At 45.9% G+C, this 21,364-nt stretch overlaps 1 protein-coding gene across 5 annotated transcripts in view; it reads left to right on the forward strand.

Moving 5' to 3' along the window:
• LOC135241174 (glutaminase kidney isoform, mitochondrial-like) overlaps positions 1–21,364 on the forward strand; it is a 48,565-nt gene that overhangs the window by 6,160 nt on the left and 21,041 nt on the right. For 2 of the 5 annotated variants that reach the window (XM_064311339.1, XM_064311335.1), the window contains exons 2-9: positions 7,102–7,198; positions 9,784–9,905; positions 11,977–12,184; positions 13,333–13,412; positions 14,731–14,894; positions 16,635–16,693; positions 20,332–20,364; positions 20,709–20,767. In XM_064311339.1, the coding sequence (XP_064167409.1) occupies positions 7,102–7,198; positions 9,784–9,905; positions 11,977–12,184; positions 13,333–13,412; positions 14,731–14,894; positions 16,635–16,693; positions 20,332–20,364; positions 20,709–20,767 (822 nt within the window). The remainder of the gene's footprint in view (positions 1–7,101; positions 7,199–9,783; positions 9,906–11,976; positions 12,185–13,332; positions 13,413–14,730; positions 14,895–16,634; positions 16,694–20,331; positions 20,365–20,708; positions 20,768–21,364) is intronic. The other 3 variants (XM_064311340.1, XM_064311337.1, XM_064311336.1) reach the window with 2 other exon arrangements.

Raw genomic sequence — 21,364 nt, forward strand, 5'->3', positions numbered from 1 at the left:
GAGCTGTGCAAGATGGAAATCACGCAGTCATAAAAGCTTCGTCACAGCAAAGACCTCCAGTCTCTCAGCAGCTGATTCGCGGTCCGCGACGCGCAGTTTTTAGCCCGACAGGCCTGCGGCTGTCAGCACTGCAGCTCCGCGGCTACCGCTGTGCTCCAGCGTAGGCTACGGTGGGAGGACGGAGCCAACCAATAAACAAACTAACGTCAATCACAGTCTCGGAGGAATTGCGGAGGCAGAGATTGGATATGGAGCCAGATACTAAAGTATTAGAGTGAGCGAGCAGAGAGGCAGCCAGCTCCACCTCACGCCAGCGCGATTAGCTGCCCATTCATAGCGGCTGCAGCTTTGTTGCGCAGGCTAGCTGTCGTTGACGTGTGAAGAATAGTGAACCTGAAACCGCGAGCCCCGGAGGATCCGGCTGGAGCACGATCATACTCTGGGGAGGCGCACGCGTGTGTGTATTATGTGGCGTAGGCGGCAGCGGGAGCATGCCTGCTGTTCGGACAGCACAGGGCCTGAGGAACATCCTGCCTTGTACTCTGGCTAAGTCAAGCACATTACACAACCATTAAGGAGGATTAAAGGGACTCTTTTACACTCTCTCCTCTCCCGCTAACTGTTCAGAGAGAAAATGCCCGTCAGATGAGCGGAAGCCGAGCCTGGCGTTTTGCCACGACGGCACTAATCTAAATGAATGAATGAATGTCAGTCCTCGGACAAAATGGGTTATTCTGTGTAGTTGGTTTGCCCATGACTCGCTCCCCGCCCAAGCCATAAAACGAATCCTTTTGGGTCAAACACATACGCACATATTGCGTCACGCTCCTGTCTTTGCGTCAGAAAATTGCAGTTAATTATGAGCTCTCTTTTTTTGATATTAGGAGTCCTGCCATGTTCTTCAGCGACTTCTTGGGGTCAGATTCATTGTGAAGATTCAAGCAGACGTAGGTTCCGCTCGCTCCAGGTGTTTTTTTTTTTGGGGGGGGGGGAAACTGTGCCGCTCACCAGATTGCTGCGACTGCAGTTCTAAATTGAGAACATTGTCCTCGCGGAACCTTCTGGAAAAGCAAACACTGAAGCAGCCCTCGGCCCAGCAGATGCTCACAACCTTTGCCTTAAGTCAGCCGGCAGTGGCCGCTTCTGCCAGACACGGCTAATCTAAGCATCGGCGTTATTGACCTCAGCATCTGTCGCCAAAGCGCTGTCAGGGTCGCTGCCATTGGAGGATCCGTCATCAGCGTAATTCGAATCATTCTCGTTATAACTTGTTTGTGTTGTAATTTATGTGCCATACACCCGGGTTCAGTTCCCGGTCTCATTCAAATACATGACCAAATTTTACTTCTGGGAGAATAACAATTCTAATTATCCAAACAATCTAATTTAAATAAAGAGATCAGTAAGTAACAAAGAGGAATGCAAATATTATTTAAATATTAACAATGTTATTGTTCCATTTTGAACAAGACTGGGTAATATTGTATTACAATAACACAGATCAACTTCACAAAAAGAATTATTGTAATGCTGTGGTAGCTTTTATTTAGGCTACTTAATCGAATGCCATTTGCTTGCTGGGCATCATGAAAATATATTTCTATTATTTATTGAATATTATAATAGTTATCATCGTGAGGCAGTTTCTATATTGTTTTTAAAGGAGAAATTACATCTTCAGCCAGACTGAAAATCAGTCAGGGAAAATGAAGATGGATTGATTGCATTGATATTCATGAAGATGTGGATGTCCTGTCTCAATCTGTATTTGTTCTGTTTAAAAGGAATACAATTTGCTGCATGTAATGGTCAGTGGATATACAGCAAAATACAGTAATTGTAAATCCAGTGAAGAATGGCATGACTGTATAGCATGCTGTTACTGTTGTACAAGGATGTTTTGCCCTTCATAATATGACGTGTGAACCGCCTGAGTACAGGAAAGTGCGTAAGAGCTGCCTTCTCGGAATGTTCTGGCAATTTCACTTTCATGGCAATTTGGAGATTGGAGAAGACTGACTGGATGTGCTGAAATGGTGTGAATGTAACATGGATGCAGGGAGGAGGTCTGGAGATTGCATTAAAGGCATTCAGCTCCTACAGCCAGCTTTCCTAGTCTGGTTTTGCCCTCTGCAAATCCGCAATTCAGTGTGTACATTTTTTTTTTCTCCAAAGTGCGTTCTAGCCATTGGCCAGTAAATGCATACCCTGGGAGATTGTGAGGTAAACCAGTTCATTGTGGGCGTCCCCAGTAACATATCCGTTCAGCTGAAAGGTTTGGAGTGGCTCTCTCTCTCTCTCTCGCTCTCTATGTCTCTGTCTCTCTGCCTCTGTCTTAAAGAGCAGACTGATTGGGGACCAGCGTGCAGACTCTGAAACATTGTTCTTCAAGCCCAGCCTGTGGCTAATAAAGCCAATTCAGTGTAAACACCCAATTAAGCATTAACTCTGAGGCCCCTGGGTCCGCTCCTCCTATGCCTATTAAAGTCACTTCCCTCATTGACCGCTCACTGCAGCATGTCCCTCTCAGCGTGCGTCTGACAGGGGAGGTTTGGCTGCTCTTTTATTTCTACAGCAAGCAGAATCAAACCACTCTGGGAAAATAAAATCACTGAGTGCACGTACATGCCCAAGTCCGGTCCATATCTCTCCTTTAATTTGACTTACAAATAAAATATTTTTTTCCCCACGGTATCCCAGTCTGATGAAAGGTCTCCATAATGATCTTTTAGGTAATGAAGTCCAGTTGAGTAATCCTGCTGTGTTCTGATTTGTGGTCGCCGTGGTTACTGGAGCCGTGAGCTCTGTGAAGTAACCGAAGGAGAAGAACAGAGGTGCGGCGCTAGTCCTGAGTGGTGAAGATGGCAAGCGCGGGCGCTCACAGGAAGTGACCTAGCCACCGCGCAGCCTGGTGCTGTGGATGCAGGTTTATTCCGGGCGCTTAACTGGAGAGCTGGCAGCGGCGGCCATCGCATGCTGCTCCGCACGTTTGCGTCCGCGTGAGGCCTCGCCGCTGTGGGGGAGGAGCACGCTGGTGGGCAAAGCCTTCTGGGAAATGTATGCATTGTATGTAAATGAGTCCTGAGCACACAGGAGCACATGTGGAGGATGTTCACCTCAGGGCTCGAAAGGAACTCCCCCTCCCCATCCCCCACCCTCGGCATCATGGGAAATGTAGGCCTAGGTTCTCTCCATCAGTGATGAATGACTTGTTTGTGGAGTTGGAGTAGAAAAACCACAGAACTGTGTAAGAGCAGCTTCTTTGCCTCGCCTACATTCTGAAATGGGGCTGAGTCTCAGTGCCACTTTCGCCCCACGCCACTGAAGGCTCTGACGACGCTACGCCTAATTAACGTAGGCCTAGTGCCAATACGGCAGCGGGCTTCGCCCAGCGAAGGTTCATTTATAGCACAGAGACGGTTAATTCACTGCCGTATTGGCACCGGGCCTGTGTTAATTAGGCTTAGTGTTGTCAGAGTCGTTTGTTTGGGGTTGGGGGGGGGGACTGCCCTAGTTCAGAATGTAGGGAGGCGAGATGCATCCTGTTTCTCGCTAGAATGCATTGTAGCTCAGTGGCATTCTGAGGGCGGTTGTCGCTGGCTGGAGTTCTGCAGTCCTTCTGTCTGCGTGCCTCTTGAATGAGTCTCTTTGTGATCCTGTTCATCTCGAATGGCCCGCATTCTGCTGGCTGCTGGGAAACGCACGCTCTCGAGTCCGATGAGTCATTTATGGACCCCGTGCCGTCGGTTGACATTGTCTGCTCGCATTGGGGCGCGACGCTGTTTTTATCATCAAAGTCCTCAGCGAGCGAATGAGAGGCCTGTTAGCCTCTCCCGGTGAAAAGCCTGTCGGGTTTTGGAGGGGAACGAGACGGGCCTGTGCGCGCTCCGCGACCGCGGCTAGCCCCCGTCTGGACCTCGGCACGGCGTGTTTGTTTTTTAAACCCCGCCGAGGGCGCGAGGTTAGGAACACACACACAGCGCTGTACGAGGTTGGAAACACACACACAGCTGACGGAGGCGCGACCGAGCCGCGCGGAACGCAGCGCTGCGGGGCGGGGCGTGGCGGCTGACCTCGCTGCGCTCCGAAACCCGCCGGGCCCGGATGCGGCAGCTCTCCGGCTTCTCCGCGCGCGCGGGAGTCGTTTCCTCCGCAGCGCGGGTCAGTTGGCCGGGAGCCTGAATGCATAGAGCATCATTAGCTATTAGCTTGCTAATGGCTAGTTAGCAGCAAAGCACTGTGTGCGGGAGGCAGGTGAGCTCTTTACAGGCCTCATGCAGGTGGGGCAGGGTCATGTGACCATGGCTCTCGCTAACTAGCGCGTCATCCATTTTAGCTAGTACAGAGTTGACAACGCAGTGTTGCCTATTTTGATGTATTGCAGAGTGTACAGCTAAAGAAGGCTTTATCTTTCTAATGTTCAATTGAAACTCATTTAAATGTGTATTTAAGTTAATTTACACTTTATTGACAGCAAGAAGTCATTTGTCCTCTGCGTTTATCCTAGTCCTAGCTAATTAGGAGCAGCGGGCAGCCACAGTGCAGCATCCGGGGACCAACTCCAGTCCTGAGGCCTGTGCCTTGGTCAAGGGCAATGACAGGAGTCTACGTAACCTGATATGCATGTCCTTTGGTGTACCCAGAGGAAACCCATGCAGACTCGAACCCGGAACCTCCTTGTTTTGCGAGGCAACAGCGCTAACCACTGACCCGCCGTGGCGTATATTTAATCTCATATTATTTGATTGTCTCAATAAAAAAAAAAGCATGTACCTTTGTAAAACGGTGATGTGGTATTTTGTTAAAATAAAGCAAACTTTCCTTCATTCTCCTAGTTCAAAAACAAATACAGTCAACCCAAAAATCCCACTGAGAGTTTACTGTGTTACCTTTGCTGTCTGTGCAGGTGTTGTTTTATTATTTTCTCGGTTTCTCTTTTGATAGGCCTATATCGCATGTAAATCAAAGGCAAAAATCTCTCTATTTGCATAACTACCACATGCATTTAAATTCTGCCTCCTGCACAAGTAAAGGTCACTTATGCAGAACTGTCCTGGAGCCCTGATTGGGAGTGAGGGGAATGGTGCCAGACTGGTGTGCAGTCAGGATGCCGGCTCCACTGTGTCTCCCTGTGTGTCCTTGTTTGTGAATGAAACCGTAGTTACGTACTTCTATTTTACTGCATAACATCTGTGCAAAAGGCTTGTATTGTATATTAATAGGTTATACCTTGCCCATGATCATTTTTTATATTTAAAGGTAAATTCAATGCAAGTTATGAAGCTGAATCACCTTTCTTTGCATCTTGATGTCACTCATTCCTTTATTTGTGTGTGTTTTTTTCTCTCTTTCATCACCCTGCGTACTCTGCGTTTATTTGTGTAAGTATATTTCCGTTGTGTGTGACTGTGGCAGAGCGCAAGGCTTCGACTGGCAACGCTGGCTCCTCCCTCTCCAAGCTCCTCCCCCTCCCCTTGTGCCCAACTCCTGACCAATGCAAGCTCTGCAGAAGTGATACCAGAGATTGGCCAAAACACTAGAATAGACTTTTAAAAGCCAGTGCCGGTGGTAATAACAAAGGTGATTGCTCACCTCAGCAGGGTTGTTATTAAATGGAAGAAAGTGGATAACATTGTGATTTCATTATTAACCAAGAAGGCAGGGTTTAAGAATAAAAGCCAGCTGAAAGCTGCTCAGCCAGCTGATTGGCCAGCTGAAGGCTGCTCAGCCAGCTGATTGGCCAGCTGAAAGCTGCTCGGCCAGCTGATTGGCCAGCTGAAAACTGCTCGGCCTATAGTATTACTTTGTCTGGATCCTGTGGTGCTGTATTGCTAGTGACTGGTAGAATGGTTATAATTGTTCTATTAGAATGGATTTTGTACTGGCAGAATGAGTACAATTATACTGGTGCTATATATATTTATTGCATTGGTAGAATGGGTCTAGTGATACTGGTAGATAGTACTGGTAGAATCAATGAGTATAATAGTTCTGGTAGAATGGGTGTAATAGTTCTGGTAGAATGGGTCTTGTAGTACTGGTAGAATTGATGTAATTGTACACGTAAAGAGGATCATCTTGGGTGAAAAAAACCCAGTTTCACCAGCTGACTTGATTGTTCAGTTCCACTTATGATTTTGGAATGTTTTCAAATTTGAAAGGATTTAGCTATAGCCAAACGAGTTACTGACATCTCTGTGATCTACTGCTCCTTTATGAAATATTTGTTTAAAATATCCCAGTTTTATTTGATATAGTTGAGCTATGAGTTGCTGGCTTAAATCATGTACGTGTAGCCTATATATTTTTATATTACCTGGGGTGCGCAGTTCCCTGTAAGTGAGTAATAAAATTTGTCAATCTCTGAGTCATCTCTGCGCTGGTCACATGGTAACCTGCTGTCCCAGAGTCACCTCTGTTTCTGAAGGTCCTCCGCTGTGTGTAAGATGGTGGAGGTCTAAGGGTCCGGTGCGTTCTCACAAATGCGCTGCTGCCAGGGTCACATTGGGCCTGTAACACACTAACTCCCCTCACACACCTGCACGCATTTCAGCCCAGCTTCATACTAATGTGTCAGTTAATTTGGCTTTAATCAGGGCCCTGAGGTCTGGGGCCTGGGGTGTGGGTTCTGGGGTGTGGGGTCTGGGGCTTGGGGTGTGGGGCCTGGGGTGTGGGTTCTGGGGCTTGGGGTGTGGGTTCTGAGGTGTGGGGTCTGGGGCGTGGGGTCCGGGGAAGTTATTTAGCCAGCCGGGCGGTTTCTCTGGCCTCACGGTGCCGCTGTTAGTAGTGGCTGTAAAGGGAACGTAGCTGATCCTGAGTGGAGGATCTTTTTCGACAGATCCTCCATCTTTCCAACACTGAAAAATGACACACATTATCTGTCACTAAATCATGTAATAAATAAAAATAAAGCTAATTAACCTTTAGCCTGAATGCGATAGCTTCCTGACTCGTATTCTGTGAGCAGGGTTGAAATGCATTGCAATGTCCGGTGACCTCTTTATTGCTACATGTGATGCAGTGGAGCAGGTTTCTGTGCTGCAGTTGGCCTTGGCCTTCGACTCCGTTTCAAACCTCCTGTGTGTGATTTTTTTTCCTCAGGAGAAGGAAGGCGGGGATCTTGCCCAGCTTGGAGGACCTGCTCTTCTACACCATCGCCGAAGGACAGGAGAAAATCCCCGCCCACAAATTCACCACGGTGAGCACGCGGGCCGCAGCTCCGCCCCCCGGCGAACGCCTGCGCCCGTTAGCGCCTTGCGCCCGTCGCCCATCTCCGTCTCAGTCGGGAGGGCCGAGGGGTCACCGTGCCAACTAAACGGCTGGTCTTACTGAGCCGTACACCCTGGCGTTGTCCAAACTGCAGCCGTTTCGTGAGTAGAGACAGTCCGCGCTCCCCGTTTCGCCCCATTCCGCTGGTCTGTGTGTCCGTCTTTTAGCAGGATATCACCAGAAGTTATGAATGGATTTACAGTACCAGTCAAAAGTTTGGACACACCTGCTTAAACCAGTTTTTTCATGATTAAAAATGCTTTAAACTGTATAAACTTGTCTATAAACACTTAATATTTCATTACATAATATCTGTACTTGTATAAGTTAAACTATGCAGTTGTTCCCTGCACTTGGAACGGTACTTCTCTCTAGGGTTCTCAACACACTTCTGTCTGGTTGTGGTTATACACTTTGTTGTACGTCGCTCTGGATAAGAGCATCTGCCAAATGCTTGCAATGTAATGTAATAAGCTGATAATCATAAGTGAATTGCATTCAGAAGTTTAATTTTTAAATGAAAATGGAAATCTTGTAAGCTCATTGGGAGGGGGGGGGGTATTTTGTTATTTAAATATCTTGGTACATACTGGTGTTCATAATGTTGTTATGAACATGGTGTTCTATCTTAACAGGTGCTCCAGGACCTGTAGAATTTTTCATATTTAAAAAACAATAAAGCCCACCCGCCATATTTCAAAATGCATGGGATTTATTCCTAGTTTCACAGTTTCACCCTTCTACCCTCCATTGGAAACGTATGGTACTGCGTGTGGTAAAAATGTTGTAGGAATATACCCCATGCATTGGTCATGACGCAAGGAAGAACGGGTTAACTTTTCACACCGGTCGCCCACAGTGGGGTGTGGCAGTGCTTTAGGCTGCTCACAAAAAGGCGTATCATTTACGAAGTTCGAATTTGAATTTACGGAACACTATAAAAATGTGCGTGCCTATTAGAAGGGGGGGTGCTGGAATACTCATTTCTGGCAACTGAACAAATATAGTGCCACTTGGTGTTGCAATAACTGACTAAAATGCTTAAGAGTGCCTGGAATGTAAATAGGCATATCTCACGCTCAGACTCAGTCATAAAAATGTGTCTCCTGACCTGAAGGGCATGGCAGAAGTACTTTTGGTAAATAGCCAGCATGTGGAACTGGCATATCTTGCATGACTGCATGATTTTGACGGAGGTACTGAATGTGCTCTACTGAGTGCCAGCTTTTAGTTATTATTGTACACTGCTGATGTCACTGCTTTTTGTTTTCTCACTGAAAAAATATATGTATCAGGCATAACTGCATCATATCATCTGTAACTTCCCAGAGAAGCTAATTGTAGATGTTTTCAAAATGGCAGCTGCCTGTTCTCAGAAGCTGGTTTGTGTGAGGCTCCTGTGTTCAGCTGTTGACAGTGAGTGGAGCAGCGCACTGTAGATGTTCAGTAGAACCTAAGAGGCATGAACTTCAGAATTACAGGATGACCAGTCAGCCCAATGGGGTTTGGAACTGGGAGGAGCACGTGCTTCCACGGCCAATAGAAATCGAGCTTGATGAGCGGTACGCTGAAGTCATATTTTCCTTTGGCAAGAAAATACCGTCAAAATGCTGTAAAATTATACAGCTGGGGCTGTTTTACTGGAGTACATTTTTGGAAATTCAACAGTGTTTGGTCTCAGAAAAGTAGGCGAATGGTTCAGAAAGCTCATGTACTGTAGAAGTTAAAAAAATGTGTGTTATTACATATTGATATCATAGCTAAGAAAGGAGATCCCAATTACTGGTGGTTCTTATTTATATTAAGGGTTGCAACATGAGAATAGCCTAGTTAACAATAGAAGACTAAGCAGATTCCAGTCAATGAAGGTTTAAAATTCTTAAAACTGGTGTATTTTGACATCACTTTCAAAGTTGTTGACCTTTCTAAAGACCTCATACTTTCTCCATACTTCAGGATTTCTGAGGTTCTGTCATAACTGCAGGTGATGTGTTTTCTCTCATTTTATTAGTACAATATGTGCCTGAGTTGCGTAAGGGTTACATTCCTGGGACCACCAAGGCAATCCATTTATGCAAACTCTGAAACAATGTCTAACTAAAGATATTTTTGCACTGAAGAAATTACGAGCCTTACAAAAACGCACTGCAATATTTACGGAGGACAACAAACTCAGACGATACAGTCGATAATAGTTCCTTGATGAACACAATACAATACAGGAAATAAAACAATGCATGTACCTTATATCTTTATCTTATTTTGAACAAACTATTACAGTTTGTTGGGAATTGCTTTGAGCGCGCTCACTCACAAGCTTAGGTTGCCTCACTGATGCTTTCTTGCATTGATATATAATTTTCTCAGACACAGTTTATATGAGTCCAGGTTTATGGAAGTTGACATTTAGAGAAGCCGTGGACTGTAGTGGCTCGTGGCAAAGCAGCGTGGGATAGCGCCTTGATCGCGGCTCGGCTGTCGTACGTGAACCCTCCTCCTGCTGTGGTGTTCCAGGCCCTGAAAGCCACCGGTCTGCGGACGGGGGACCCCCGGCTGAAGGAGTGCATGGACATGCTGAAGGTCACCCTCAAATCCACCTCCGACGGAGTGATGCTCGACCGACACCTCTTCAAAAAGTGAGTCAGTGGTTATTTAAATCAGTGAGTCAGTGGTTGCTTAAATCAGTGAGTCAGCGGTTGCTTAAATCAGTGTCTTTTTCAGCAGTCAGTGATGGAGGAGGTTCCTGAGAAAAGGTCACGGTGTTTGATTAAATTTCGATTGTGATGTGATGGTTTCGATTGTGTGTTTATTTTTGTTGTGATGTTGATCTTGTCAGACTTCCAGTAATTCTGTATTGATGCTGGCTTTGCCCACCTCGTGTTAAAGCATCCTGGAATAATTTTGTCTGAAGGCCAGAAAAGCGTGTATTTGTGTGTTTGTGTGTAGTTCTGTACAGGTGGGTGTAACTTCTGTCAATTTTCAGGGAAAGGCTCTTGTTTTAGTGCAGTGGCATCTTTGGCTTGTTGTTCACTTTCCCTGTGTGACTGGTTTTCTAACGCAGCCCTCACCCCGAGTGAGAACCGCGAAGCGTCACACAGGAACCATACGTGACGTGTGTACACACAACATGCACCAGCGTAAGCACACGCAAACATAAACACGCGTGCAAATTCAGGCACGAGCAGGCACACACATTCACACAACGTGCACGCGCACATTTGCAGGTTTGCGCTCCATTAAGGGTTCTTGTTCGCGCCTTGTTTATCAGAAGTTGCCCGGGAAGTTGTCCTGTATTTCACTTTCAAACTCTCTCTTTGGGAAACTTTTTCTTCCTTCTGCGTCGCTGATCGAGCTGCGCTGTTGCCACCACCACGACGCCTGGCCGTGGACAGGTCCGGCGGGCTCCCTGTTTTAGAAAGACGGCGGGTCGGTGGAGTGGCCAGCCGAGGCGACAGTCTCGTTGGCGGCAGCGCGAGATCGATAGCGGCTGTCGGCTGGCGCGAATGAATAACTGTTACATAATGAGTATTGTGCCTTATCGGACCTGTGTTTTGTAGTTGTTTCAGTGACCTTCGGTATGCGCTTATGGTACGTCGCACTGATGCTAATAATTACTGCCAGCGTGACGAGCGGACGGCTGTCCCGTGTCATCAAGACCGCGTGGCCGCTGGGACGTCGTACGGCTCCGTCGTCATCCTCCTAGCTCATCGCGTTTCCGTCCTCCGACACGCCGCCATTTTCCTCTGCTTGCCGCTGATGTTTTACGTGATGCGGGTGGTCGTGTGGAATTTGCTCTGATTGCCTGTGACTGGAGTTCAGAGCCCTGCTGAGTCCAGCGGTGCTTTCTACTGCTGTCAGAGACCGGCCCTTTCATATCTGCAATACCGTATATGGACCGTTTGAAGTCCGTATGCGGTATTGCGTCTCAGTGTGGCTCGTTTGTAATTGGGCACGAGTCATTCGGACGCAGCACTGTAATAAATAGGTCCTCTGGACTTCAGGTTAGTATGAATTGTGTGAATTCCACACACTGCAAGCAAAGGTGTGGATGATGTGGAATGGTGGAATGTTAGGTATGCAGTGGAGTTCCATTGCTTTAACGTGTTCACTCTGGAGGAATGAGTTTGGGAGATAAGCGTGTGTGTGACAGCCGTGTCAAAATAAAGGCCTAGTCTACCACTCGTCTGGTATTTCTTACTGTTTGCCTCCGAGGGCTGTGTAGTTTTACGGTCATATTTACTAAGGATTTCTGGGCTTTTACAGACGCCACATTGAAGGTGTGCACTGGAAAAACGAGAGAAATGCGGCATCCGTACAATTAGCGCATTTGGGTTAATGAGTATGTATTTTAGTTCTGACGTTGGACCACGACAATATGGAAAGAGAGAATGGAAATGTATGCATATGACCTGCTACAGCTTATTTGTCGTGACTGGTGGCCATTGGTGGCCTGAGGCTTGGTACCCAGGGAGGTCATGGAGAGGGCTTCAGATTTGGATATCAGGGACACTAGATAGTGTTGCAAACCATGTACATATAGTGTCCTTTTCGGGAGACATTAAGCATTTTAAATCGTTCAACATTTATTAAAGAAATGGAAAAATTCTATTCGTCTCGTTAGCATCTATGAAAGCCCCTCAAATCCATAAGTAATATTACCTGTGGGCAGGTTTTCCAGGTGCACACTCACCTTCCCCCCTCTCCCAGGTGTGTCCAGAGCAACATCGTGCTGCTGACCCAAGCGTTCCGCAAGAAGTTCGTCATCCCCGACTTCCAGACCTTCTGCTCCCACATCGACGAGCTGCACGACAGCGCCAAAAGGCTGTCCGGAGGGCAGGTGGGTGCACCCACAGGTCCTGTACAACAACCAGGTGGTCACCCCCTCGTTCCAGAGTTTAAGGAAATCCCAACACAGGTACTTTCAATCCGCCCGCTGATGTTAGATACGTAGTGGAGTTACGTTATCGTACGATCGTAAGGCTCTTCACTTCTGAGCGTTTCACCTTCGGCGGAGGAGAGACCGCGCCGTCGGTGATAAGACCCTGGAGCTGACCATCTGGATCATTTGTAGAATCTGTGGTGGAGACTCTCAGAGCAGGCTGTGTGGTCTCCTTGTTGTTTGATAGTTTCTTCTCTGGTAGGTCTTATGCTGGGATAGAAATACATGAGTAAGACAGGCGTATCGTCACGTAGAGACCATAGAGGAGCTCCACCAATCATGGAATACATTGTTAATGAAAGATGAATGAATACAAGAAATATCTACCAATCCCTGCTGGAGTTCTGTTTCTCCACCAATCACTGCTGGAGTTCTGTTTCTCCACCAATCACTGCTGGAGTTCTGTTTCTCATTACCAATGGACTGCATGATTGGCAGACCTCCTCTCCAGTTAAAAGGGCAGTTCCCCCCAAAATTAAATTAAAGTATGTTTCCGCTTATCCAGAGTACTAACTATCCATCCTGATAGTTTCACTGAAATTTGATGGAGTTTTCTAGATATATGATGCAGCTCACCCTGTTACAACAGACCTGTATGGGTCTGTAGCTTTTGTGGCCTCGAAGCACCAAAAATTTATAATCGAAATGTGTCTTTCTAAATATAATGCCATGGTTACTTACGAACATCAACAGAGCTTAATTTGTGCACCGTTTCATCGAAAACAACTTTCTACAAAGTAGGGCACACCAGTATTCTGGGTCAAGGGTGTGGAAACAATGTTTTAAAACAATATTGACACTGCGCCCCAGAATATTGGCGTGCTTTGGTTGAGACTTTGTGCAGATATGCACAGTTGGTTTACTCCTCAGAAAGTAGCTCTCGATAAAGCTGTGCACCAATTGAGCTCTGTGGATGTTTGTGAGTAACCGTTGCATTGTATTTGGAAACACACCAAACGTCAGCGAACTGGATGGACACTGGGTAAGTGGATACCTTAATTTTATTTTTTGGGGGAACTGCCCCTTTAATAAAAAGTAGCAACAGGTCTGTCCTATCCTCCTTTTATCATGTAAATGCTACTTTGACCGTCAGCATTTACAATGCAAAATGGTGTCCCCCGTAGGTTGCAGACTACATCCCCCAACTTGCCAAATTCAGCCCTGACCTGTGGGCGGTGTCTCTGTGCACGGTGGACGGACAGAGGTAAGCAGGAGCGCCCGACGGACCCGTGGTGTGTGTACGGGGCTAATCTTTAGCACGCCTTTGGTGCGCTATCGTAAAGATTAGCCGCTCTTCATTTAAAAACTAAGAGTCTTCTCCGGCCCTTGTTCTGGAACGAGCTTCCCACTGCAGTCAGAACAGCAGAAACCCCGCCCATATTGCCAAACTGAAGACTCGCCTGTCTCTTCAGATTGCACCATCTCTCCCCCGACCCCCTTTAGCTTAACCTTTCCTTTTCTCTTCCTTTGAATTTCACTTTGCGCAATCTTATAGTTACGGCTGTGCAAAGATTGGTTATCTGTCTATTGGTGACAGTTGCAATATAAACGGCTGTTAGTTGGGTTGATATTACCCTTATTGATCATTATCTTATTGACAGGCGTCTGTGCCTTCTCTGTGAAAATCACATTTTTGTATTCCTGAGATAAGAGTGCCTGTTAAGTGATTGTAACGGACTGTTCTTATGCAAAACGGTGACACAGTTAAACACGAAGCGTGTTAATGCTGCAGAGGTAATCCTGAGATAACACTCCGCCTCATAAAAAAAGGGGTAATCTGTGCGCCCTCGTTTTTAGGGTTTTACTCTGTAATAAATGCCTTCGGTTTACGAGGCTAGATTGTCCTGTTTCTAAGTCAGGAGTGGAATTTTTTATGGTTTGAGCAAATCCGGGAAAGCGTTTCCAAAGAGCCGCCTCAGTCCTATTTTGGTCCTTCCTTCGTCTAATCTGCTGGCTGGTTAATAATCTAGCTGCGTTTCGGAGGGAAATGTGCCGTTAATCCGCACAGGAACGCACCCGCCCCGAGGACCTTGGGAGAAGTCCGCCCGGCGATAGCCACCGGGGATGTTTGTATTCGCTCATGAGACTCCGCCCATCGATGAAGCCGTAATTAAACTGTGAAGCCTCCCTTCTCTTGCACCATATTCACTCATTAACAGCAGACTCCCATCACTCTTTGCTTCTTACACACACAAGTATGCTAACCTGCCTGGAACAAAAGATTTAACGCATCAGCTGTATTCATAAAGCACATTTCATCCATTTTTAATAACAAAACCCCAATAAGAACAATAGACAAGAGAGAAGGTAAATAGTGAAAAGAATAAAATCGGTGTATGTCGGTGCATTATCATCATGTGTTGAGGGTAAATGTAGCGGTTGGTCTCAGACCGGCCTAACCTCGCCTCTGTGAAAACCGTTTTCCCGCCACTGGTTTTGCTAGCCAGCTGTTTTGTGTTCAAGGATATTACGGTTGGCGGGAATGACGGTGTGGCCCCTCTTCTTCCTCTTCATCCTCGCAGGCACACCGTTGGCGACACCAAAGTCCCGTTCTGCCTGCAGTCGTGCGTGAAGCCACTGAAGTACGCCATCGCCGTGCACGACCACGGCACCGACTATGTGCACAAGTTCATCGGGAAGGAGCCCAGCGGCCTGCGCTTCAACAAGCTCTTCCTGGACGAGGACGGTGAGGATCAATCCCCCAACGGCCACTTCCTCTGGGGATTAATGGCACCAATCCAGACTCATGCGCACTTCCTGTGGGGATTAGTGCCACCAATCCCTACCGCTGCGCACCTCCTCTGGGGATTAGTGCCATCAATCCCCGACTCCAACGTGCTTCCTCTGGGGATTAGTGCCATTGATCCCGACCCCCGTCCGCTTCCTCTGGGGATTAGTGCCATCGATCCCGACTTCCACGTGCTTCCTCTGGTGATTAGTACCAGCAATCCCGACCACCGTGGGCTTCCTCTGGGGATTAGTGCCACCAATCCCTACCGTGGCGCACCTCCTCGCGGGATTAGTGCCATCAATCCCTGACTCCAGCGTGCTTCTTCTGGGGATTAGTGCCATCGATCCCGGCCCCCGTCCGCTTCCTCTGGGGATTAGTGCTACCGATCCCGACTCCCGCGCGCTTCTTCTGGGGATTAGTGCCATTAATTCCCACTCTCGCCCCCTAGAAAATGCTGTTGGTCACATTTGTGTGCAAAACTGCCCATCTGCATTGCCTCAGAATGCCGCCAGTGTGTCATAGCCTTAAGGGAAGCATTACGTATTCATGCCTTTTTCAGGGTTTTTTTTTGCCGCGTGTTATTTTCCAGGAGCAGGTAACAACTTTCTTTTTTTGCCCCTTGAACATCGCACCAAAGCACGCAAACGTGATTTGTCGATCCTGTGTGACGGCTCTCTCCGGCATACCGTGGAAGAAACTGTCCGCTGCTCGGTCGCTTTATTGCTGTAAGGGAGCCGGATGCGGCGGCTGTTTGACGTCATAAATTCAGACCAAGGCCTCACCGGCAGTCTGTTGCCATGGCAGCCGGATGAAATAGTAATGAGTTTGAAGCCGCTTCCATTCACAGCGCGTCTCGGGTGAAGGGAAGCTGGCCTTGCAGCAAACCTTTTGCGTCGCCGCTTGAAAGCGAATCGTTAATAAACAAGCCGTTTCAAAATCGTGAATGTAAACATCTAAATTAATGCCGAAATGGAATCCTGCTGTTTTGCTGTTCGGGAGTATAGACTCGTTTTTGAGCTCTTTAACTTTTATTATTATTTTTGAATGCAGAAGTGTTAACTCGAATGGCTTTGTTAATGTAATTGCACAGGCCTCGATTAAAAAGCCCAAAATTCTGGTGCCATTTTGTGACGCTTTCTTTTGTGAATCAGAAATTCCATCGTTTGGAATGCCGTTTATTCGATAAGGCTAGGTTATCTGGCTAGCAGGTCTGCTAGCTAGATAACCTAGCCTGGAAATCTGCATGTTTTTGTGGTTTTGGGGAAGATTAAGCCATCTGAGTAAGTTTTTTAAATGCTTCATGAATGGAGGTAATCAGGTGTAATCATTCCTTTGTGGTGCAGGTTCATTAATCTCCCATATAACTGCTCAGTGCTCCTCTCATCCCATATTAACAGCCGTTTACCAGAAGGGTTTCTGTCTCTAGCATTTTCTCACGCCATTACAAGAGCAGCAGGGAAGATTAGCGCATCAGGTGATGACAGACCTCAGAAGCTCTGTTTCAGCGTTTCTTCATAACTCACGCGGTCTTCGTTGAAGTGTGCATGTCCTACCCTCTGTGCCAAGAATGGCCTACAGAGTCTACGCAGTCCTAATTCCATATAAAAAGGGAAACGTTTTTAAAAAACGAGAATGAATTGTATGTTTACGAATGAAGAAATGTATGCCTTCTAACGCAGGTGTTTGTTTCTCCAGATAAGCCTCACAATCCCATGGTGAACGCCGGTGCGATCGTGTGCACCTCCCTCATAAAGGTAAACCACTTTCTCTCCAACCTAGGAGTCTTTCTGAGGATAGCTGTGGCAGTTGGGTGTGTGGGTGCGTGTGGGAAGCGGCGTCGCGTTCAAACCAGCTCAGACGAACGAGCTCAGACAAACGAGCGCAAACGAGCCCTCGTCCCCGGTTCCACGTTCTGCTGGCGCGTTCCGGAACTCTCCGCGAACGACCGCGAGTTCGCTCGTCCTGCGCCGTTGCGGCAAAGGCTGACCAAGCCAAATCTCCAGCCAAGTTTGTTGAGAGATTAAGGCTGTGAATGGTCAGGCTGAAAACGTTTCACTGTGACGCCCTGTACAGGGAGTGCACCCCAACCTGTGCAAGTGGGGGCATCTCGATTCGTGCTACAGTGAGCGCACCCCAGCCCGTGTAACAGACCCCTCAGTGCCAGTGCGAGTCAAGCCAGATCTCCGAGCCTATAAATCTTATCTGCCGGGACGCGGCCTTTCGTCCGCCACCCTGGATTGTTCCGGAAATAGAGACCGATCCCTGCTCTAGATTTCCCACGTCGCTGTGCGGGTCCGACTGCTGATATTTCTGTCAAAAACAAGGCAGAGGAAACGCTTGTGCAGTCATATGGCTCTATCACTCTTAGCCTTGTCCGCTGATAAGAAAAGGGATTGGAGTCAAAGCACAATGTATTTAATGGTGCAGCAGTATAGGTTCACAGCTTCTTCGTTGTACATGGTTGATGTGGGACGTTATTCAGTGAAATATTGCTTGGCAGTGATCTCTGAATGCACTCTGTAGACACTTCAGTGAAGTCCTTCCAGAGACACTGTTGTGATGTTGACTGTGCTAGGCAGTTGATTTCTCTCTCAGTGTTACCCTGCAGTATAAGCATCAGTGTATGCCACCACCACGCTCCACTCTGGACTAACTTTACTTTTGGCAAGTGCTGAAATTTTTTTTTAAGTCCAACTTCAAGTCCAAATCTTCATCTGCGAAAGCTTCAAAAATCATCGTTTTAGAGTTGGTCTTATTTTGTCCCGGTTAAAAATCACTGATCGGATCCAGTGATTCTCCTTGTCATTTTGGTGTGCGTGGTGGTTGCTGTGAGGGGCAGGGAGGAGATGGGTTACAGGTCAGATGGCAGGCGGTTTGGGTTGGACTCTTGAGTACGTGTACGAGTACAATGAGTACGTTGAAATAAAAATCACACCACTAGCAATACAAGCTAACAAAACTATGACAGAGGGCAACTCACAAGTGCAATTTTACACAAAACCTTGGTAACAAATCAAGTGGTTTGAGATTGGTTTAAGCAGCACCTACTGGATAATGGCTGGAAAGCACCTGGAAACTTGCCATCTGGGTTGTGCTGCGTTATTCAGTGAAAATATGTGACAGAGTGACAATACCATTCGCATTGAAGTGCATGAAATTGGAATGGAACACACAACATGCAGTGGATCTGGTTTCATGTATTTATGTCTCTGTGTTGACATTATGACATCATGACCCCCAAAAAGCATGTTCCTCTTTATGAATTAAACCAAATGCATGCATCAATGATATTGTGCAATTAGAACACCAGTCAGCACTTGCAGGGGACAGTGCTTTCACAAAATGGAGTTTAAAATAGAAAATTTTAAAATAGAGTAATGTCCCGGGCCTGCTCATTGGCTAATGCAGGTTGCTCTGAGTAATGTCCTGATCCTGCTCATTGGCTAAAGCGGGATGCACTGAGTAATGTCAGGGGCCTGCTCATTGGCTAATGCAGGTTGCTCTGAGTAATGTCCCGACCCTATCATTTGCTAAAGCAAGTTGCAATGAGTAATGTCCTAGGCCTGCTCATTGGCCAATGCAGGATGCACTGAGTAATGTCCCAGGCCTGCTCATTGGCTACTGCAGGATGCACTGAGTAATGTCCCAGGCCTGCTCATTGGCTAATGCGGGATGCACTGAGTATATGTGAATAGCCTTCATATACTGAGAGTCTGGATCCAGTCCCTTTTTGCCCTTTAATGATGGTTTCTCAGGTGTAATGTATTGTTTAGTGTTGGTTAGAGCTGTCCGTCATGTGCCCAGTTGCATAGCAACCTGAGAAAGCAAAGCATGCTGTCTTTTCTTCAATACCCAAGAGGCTTCAGGGACTGTGGAACTGTGTGATGTCTTTTTCCAGGTTTTCTCTGTGCTTTCTATCTTGTTACATATTTTACAGCATTAGGATCTATGGGATATTTTGACTACTTCAACAGTTCAATGACGTTGGTAATTTTTTCTTTCAACTTTTTTCCCCACATTGAACAAATTTGGATGCAAACTCAAGGACGTAGATCTCATTTTAACTTTGGGGGAGGGGCACCAAACAGTACATTTTCTTGATTTTTTTTTGGTGGGGGGACATTACATGACAGCACCACCCAGTACACCATGATAATTTTGGAGGGACCATTTTTGTTTTCCAAACATTTTGGGGGACAGATCCCCCCGTGACCTCGGGATCTGCGTCCATGTGCACACTAGCTTAGAGCCGTCCTGTTAACACCACACGCATAATTGACGTTTTTCCACAACTCGAGTGCGCTACTTTACGAAAGAGTAGCGAATGGCTTGGACCATGTACCAGCTTTAGAAAGGGTTTCTAAACTGCAACAAACAATTATTTATGTAGAATGGTTTGTGTTCACATTTTAAAATTTTCTTTTATTCTGTAATTTATGTATAAATATATAGTGTCCCTTGTGCCACTTATATGCATATTTGGCTGTGCTAGGAGGTAGGAGGTAATGGCTGTTGCTCCTCCCCTCCCCACTGACAGTGCACTACACGCTAATGGGTGTTGATGTGCAGAGTCGTCCTGATTAAATCTGTTCCCTTTAATCCGGGCGTCAGCTGGTCACCAGCCTACCTGCTGTAGTACACACACACACACACGCACATGCACACGCACACGTGCGCACATACACACAGACATGCACACACATGCAGGCACATACACTCACAAGCATGCACATATACACATATGCACACACAGTGCTGTGTCACACAATCAAAAAACACGTATAGGATTTGGTTATTTATTTATTTCTTTAATTCTCTTTGTTTACAGCTTCTTATTTTCTCTACGTTATTTTAATGAAAATGTAATCTGACTAAAATGTAATTGCTACTACAAATGTATCCGTACTTACATAGAATAACAGTTAAAGATAGCGCTAATGTCAAGATATTGTGAAAATGTCCTCATTTATACCCAAAATGGCTCAAAATCCATGGTTTCTCTTTGCTTTATTTTACCTTTTATTTCTTTGCCATTTGTGTTCCAAATATCCTGAATGCATTTTCTAGTAACCAGCATGACTTTCACATATTTTCATGTTTTCATTAATTATAGTTATATTTCACAAAAATATTATTAAACTCCTGAAATATATACATTCACGGGAGTTTAGTATTGCAGTCAATTGCAGTGAATGTTCTGTGCATTAGAATGATTGAAAATGTTTGTTTCTGCAATAATTTACTCATAACTGTATGTGTAATATTGTATCTTAGTTTGAATTTTAGCTTTAGTGATTTGAGCCAAGGCTGTGGAATTTATATAGATTTTCTGCTTGAGTACCCTTTATATCGATAAAGTGTTCATACTTATTTAAATTTTTTTGTCTTGCAGCAAGGGGCGAGTAATGCGGAGAAATTTGACTATGTGAGTTCCTTTTTTTCTGAGCTCATTTTTAGTAGTTCATTTAAATTAAGAATTGGTAACACTGTAGACACAATTCTTGCAGATATTCTTACATATTTTCCTTAAGGTCCTGAACGGAATTCTTCTTTCATATAATGGTATGTTTTAAGGTTAGCAACAAGCTTTGTTGAAAATTCCCAGGGAACTTTTCCCAGGTGTGTACTCATTCCATCTGGCATCTGAAGCGTTAAAGTATTCCAAATACAGAACTGAGCCACGTCCACTGTCTTATTGTGCTGATAAATTACATTATCTTCTTTGCTGTAAAACGAGCTGTGTTCATTTTTGATTATTTTGCCCCACAGGTCATGAACTTCCTAAATAAAATGGCAGGAAATGAATATGTGGGTTTCAGCAATGCTACGTGAGTACTGAATCACTGACACACTAAAATAATGCAGTTAGCAATGCTACGTGAGTACTGAATCAGTGACACACTAAAGTAATGCAGTTAGCAATGCTACGTGAGTACTGAATCACTGACAGACTAAAGTAATGCAGTTAGCAATGCTACGTGAGTACTGAATCACTGATACACTAAAGTAATGCAGTTAGCAATGCTACGTGAGTACTGAATCACTGACTCAGTGAAGTAATACAGTTAGCAATGCTATGTGAGTACTGAATCTCTGAAACACAGAAGTAATACGGTTAGCAGTACTATGTGAGTACTGAATCACTGACACACTGAATTAATACAGTTCGCAATGCTGTGTGAGTGTAGAATTACTGACACAAAGTCAAATCATATTGCAGTTGCTCTTTCTGATTTTCATTGCAAATTCCATATTATAACCCAGTAGTAGAAGAATTTGCTACAGTTGTAGGTAGTAACTGGTTACAGGCTAATTCAGGTTGTCATGGTGAATAATGTTGAAGGTGAAGGTAATTGTAAGAGCAGTAGCTGCTGCAGTAACTGTGGTATGGATGACTGCATCGGCATTTGGCGGTGAGGTGAGGG

Source organism: Anguilla rostrata, chromosome 15 (assembly GCF_018555375.3).
Source record: "Anguilla rostrata isolate EN2019 chromosome 15, ASM1855537v3, whole genome shotgun sequence".
Classification (NCBI taxonomy): Eukaryota; Metazoa; Chordata; class Actinopteri; order Anguilliformes; family Anguillidae; genus Anguilla; species Anguilla rostrata.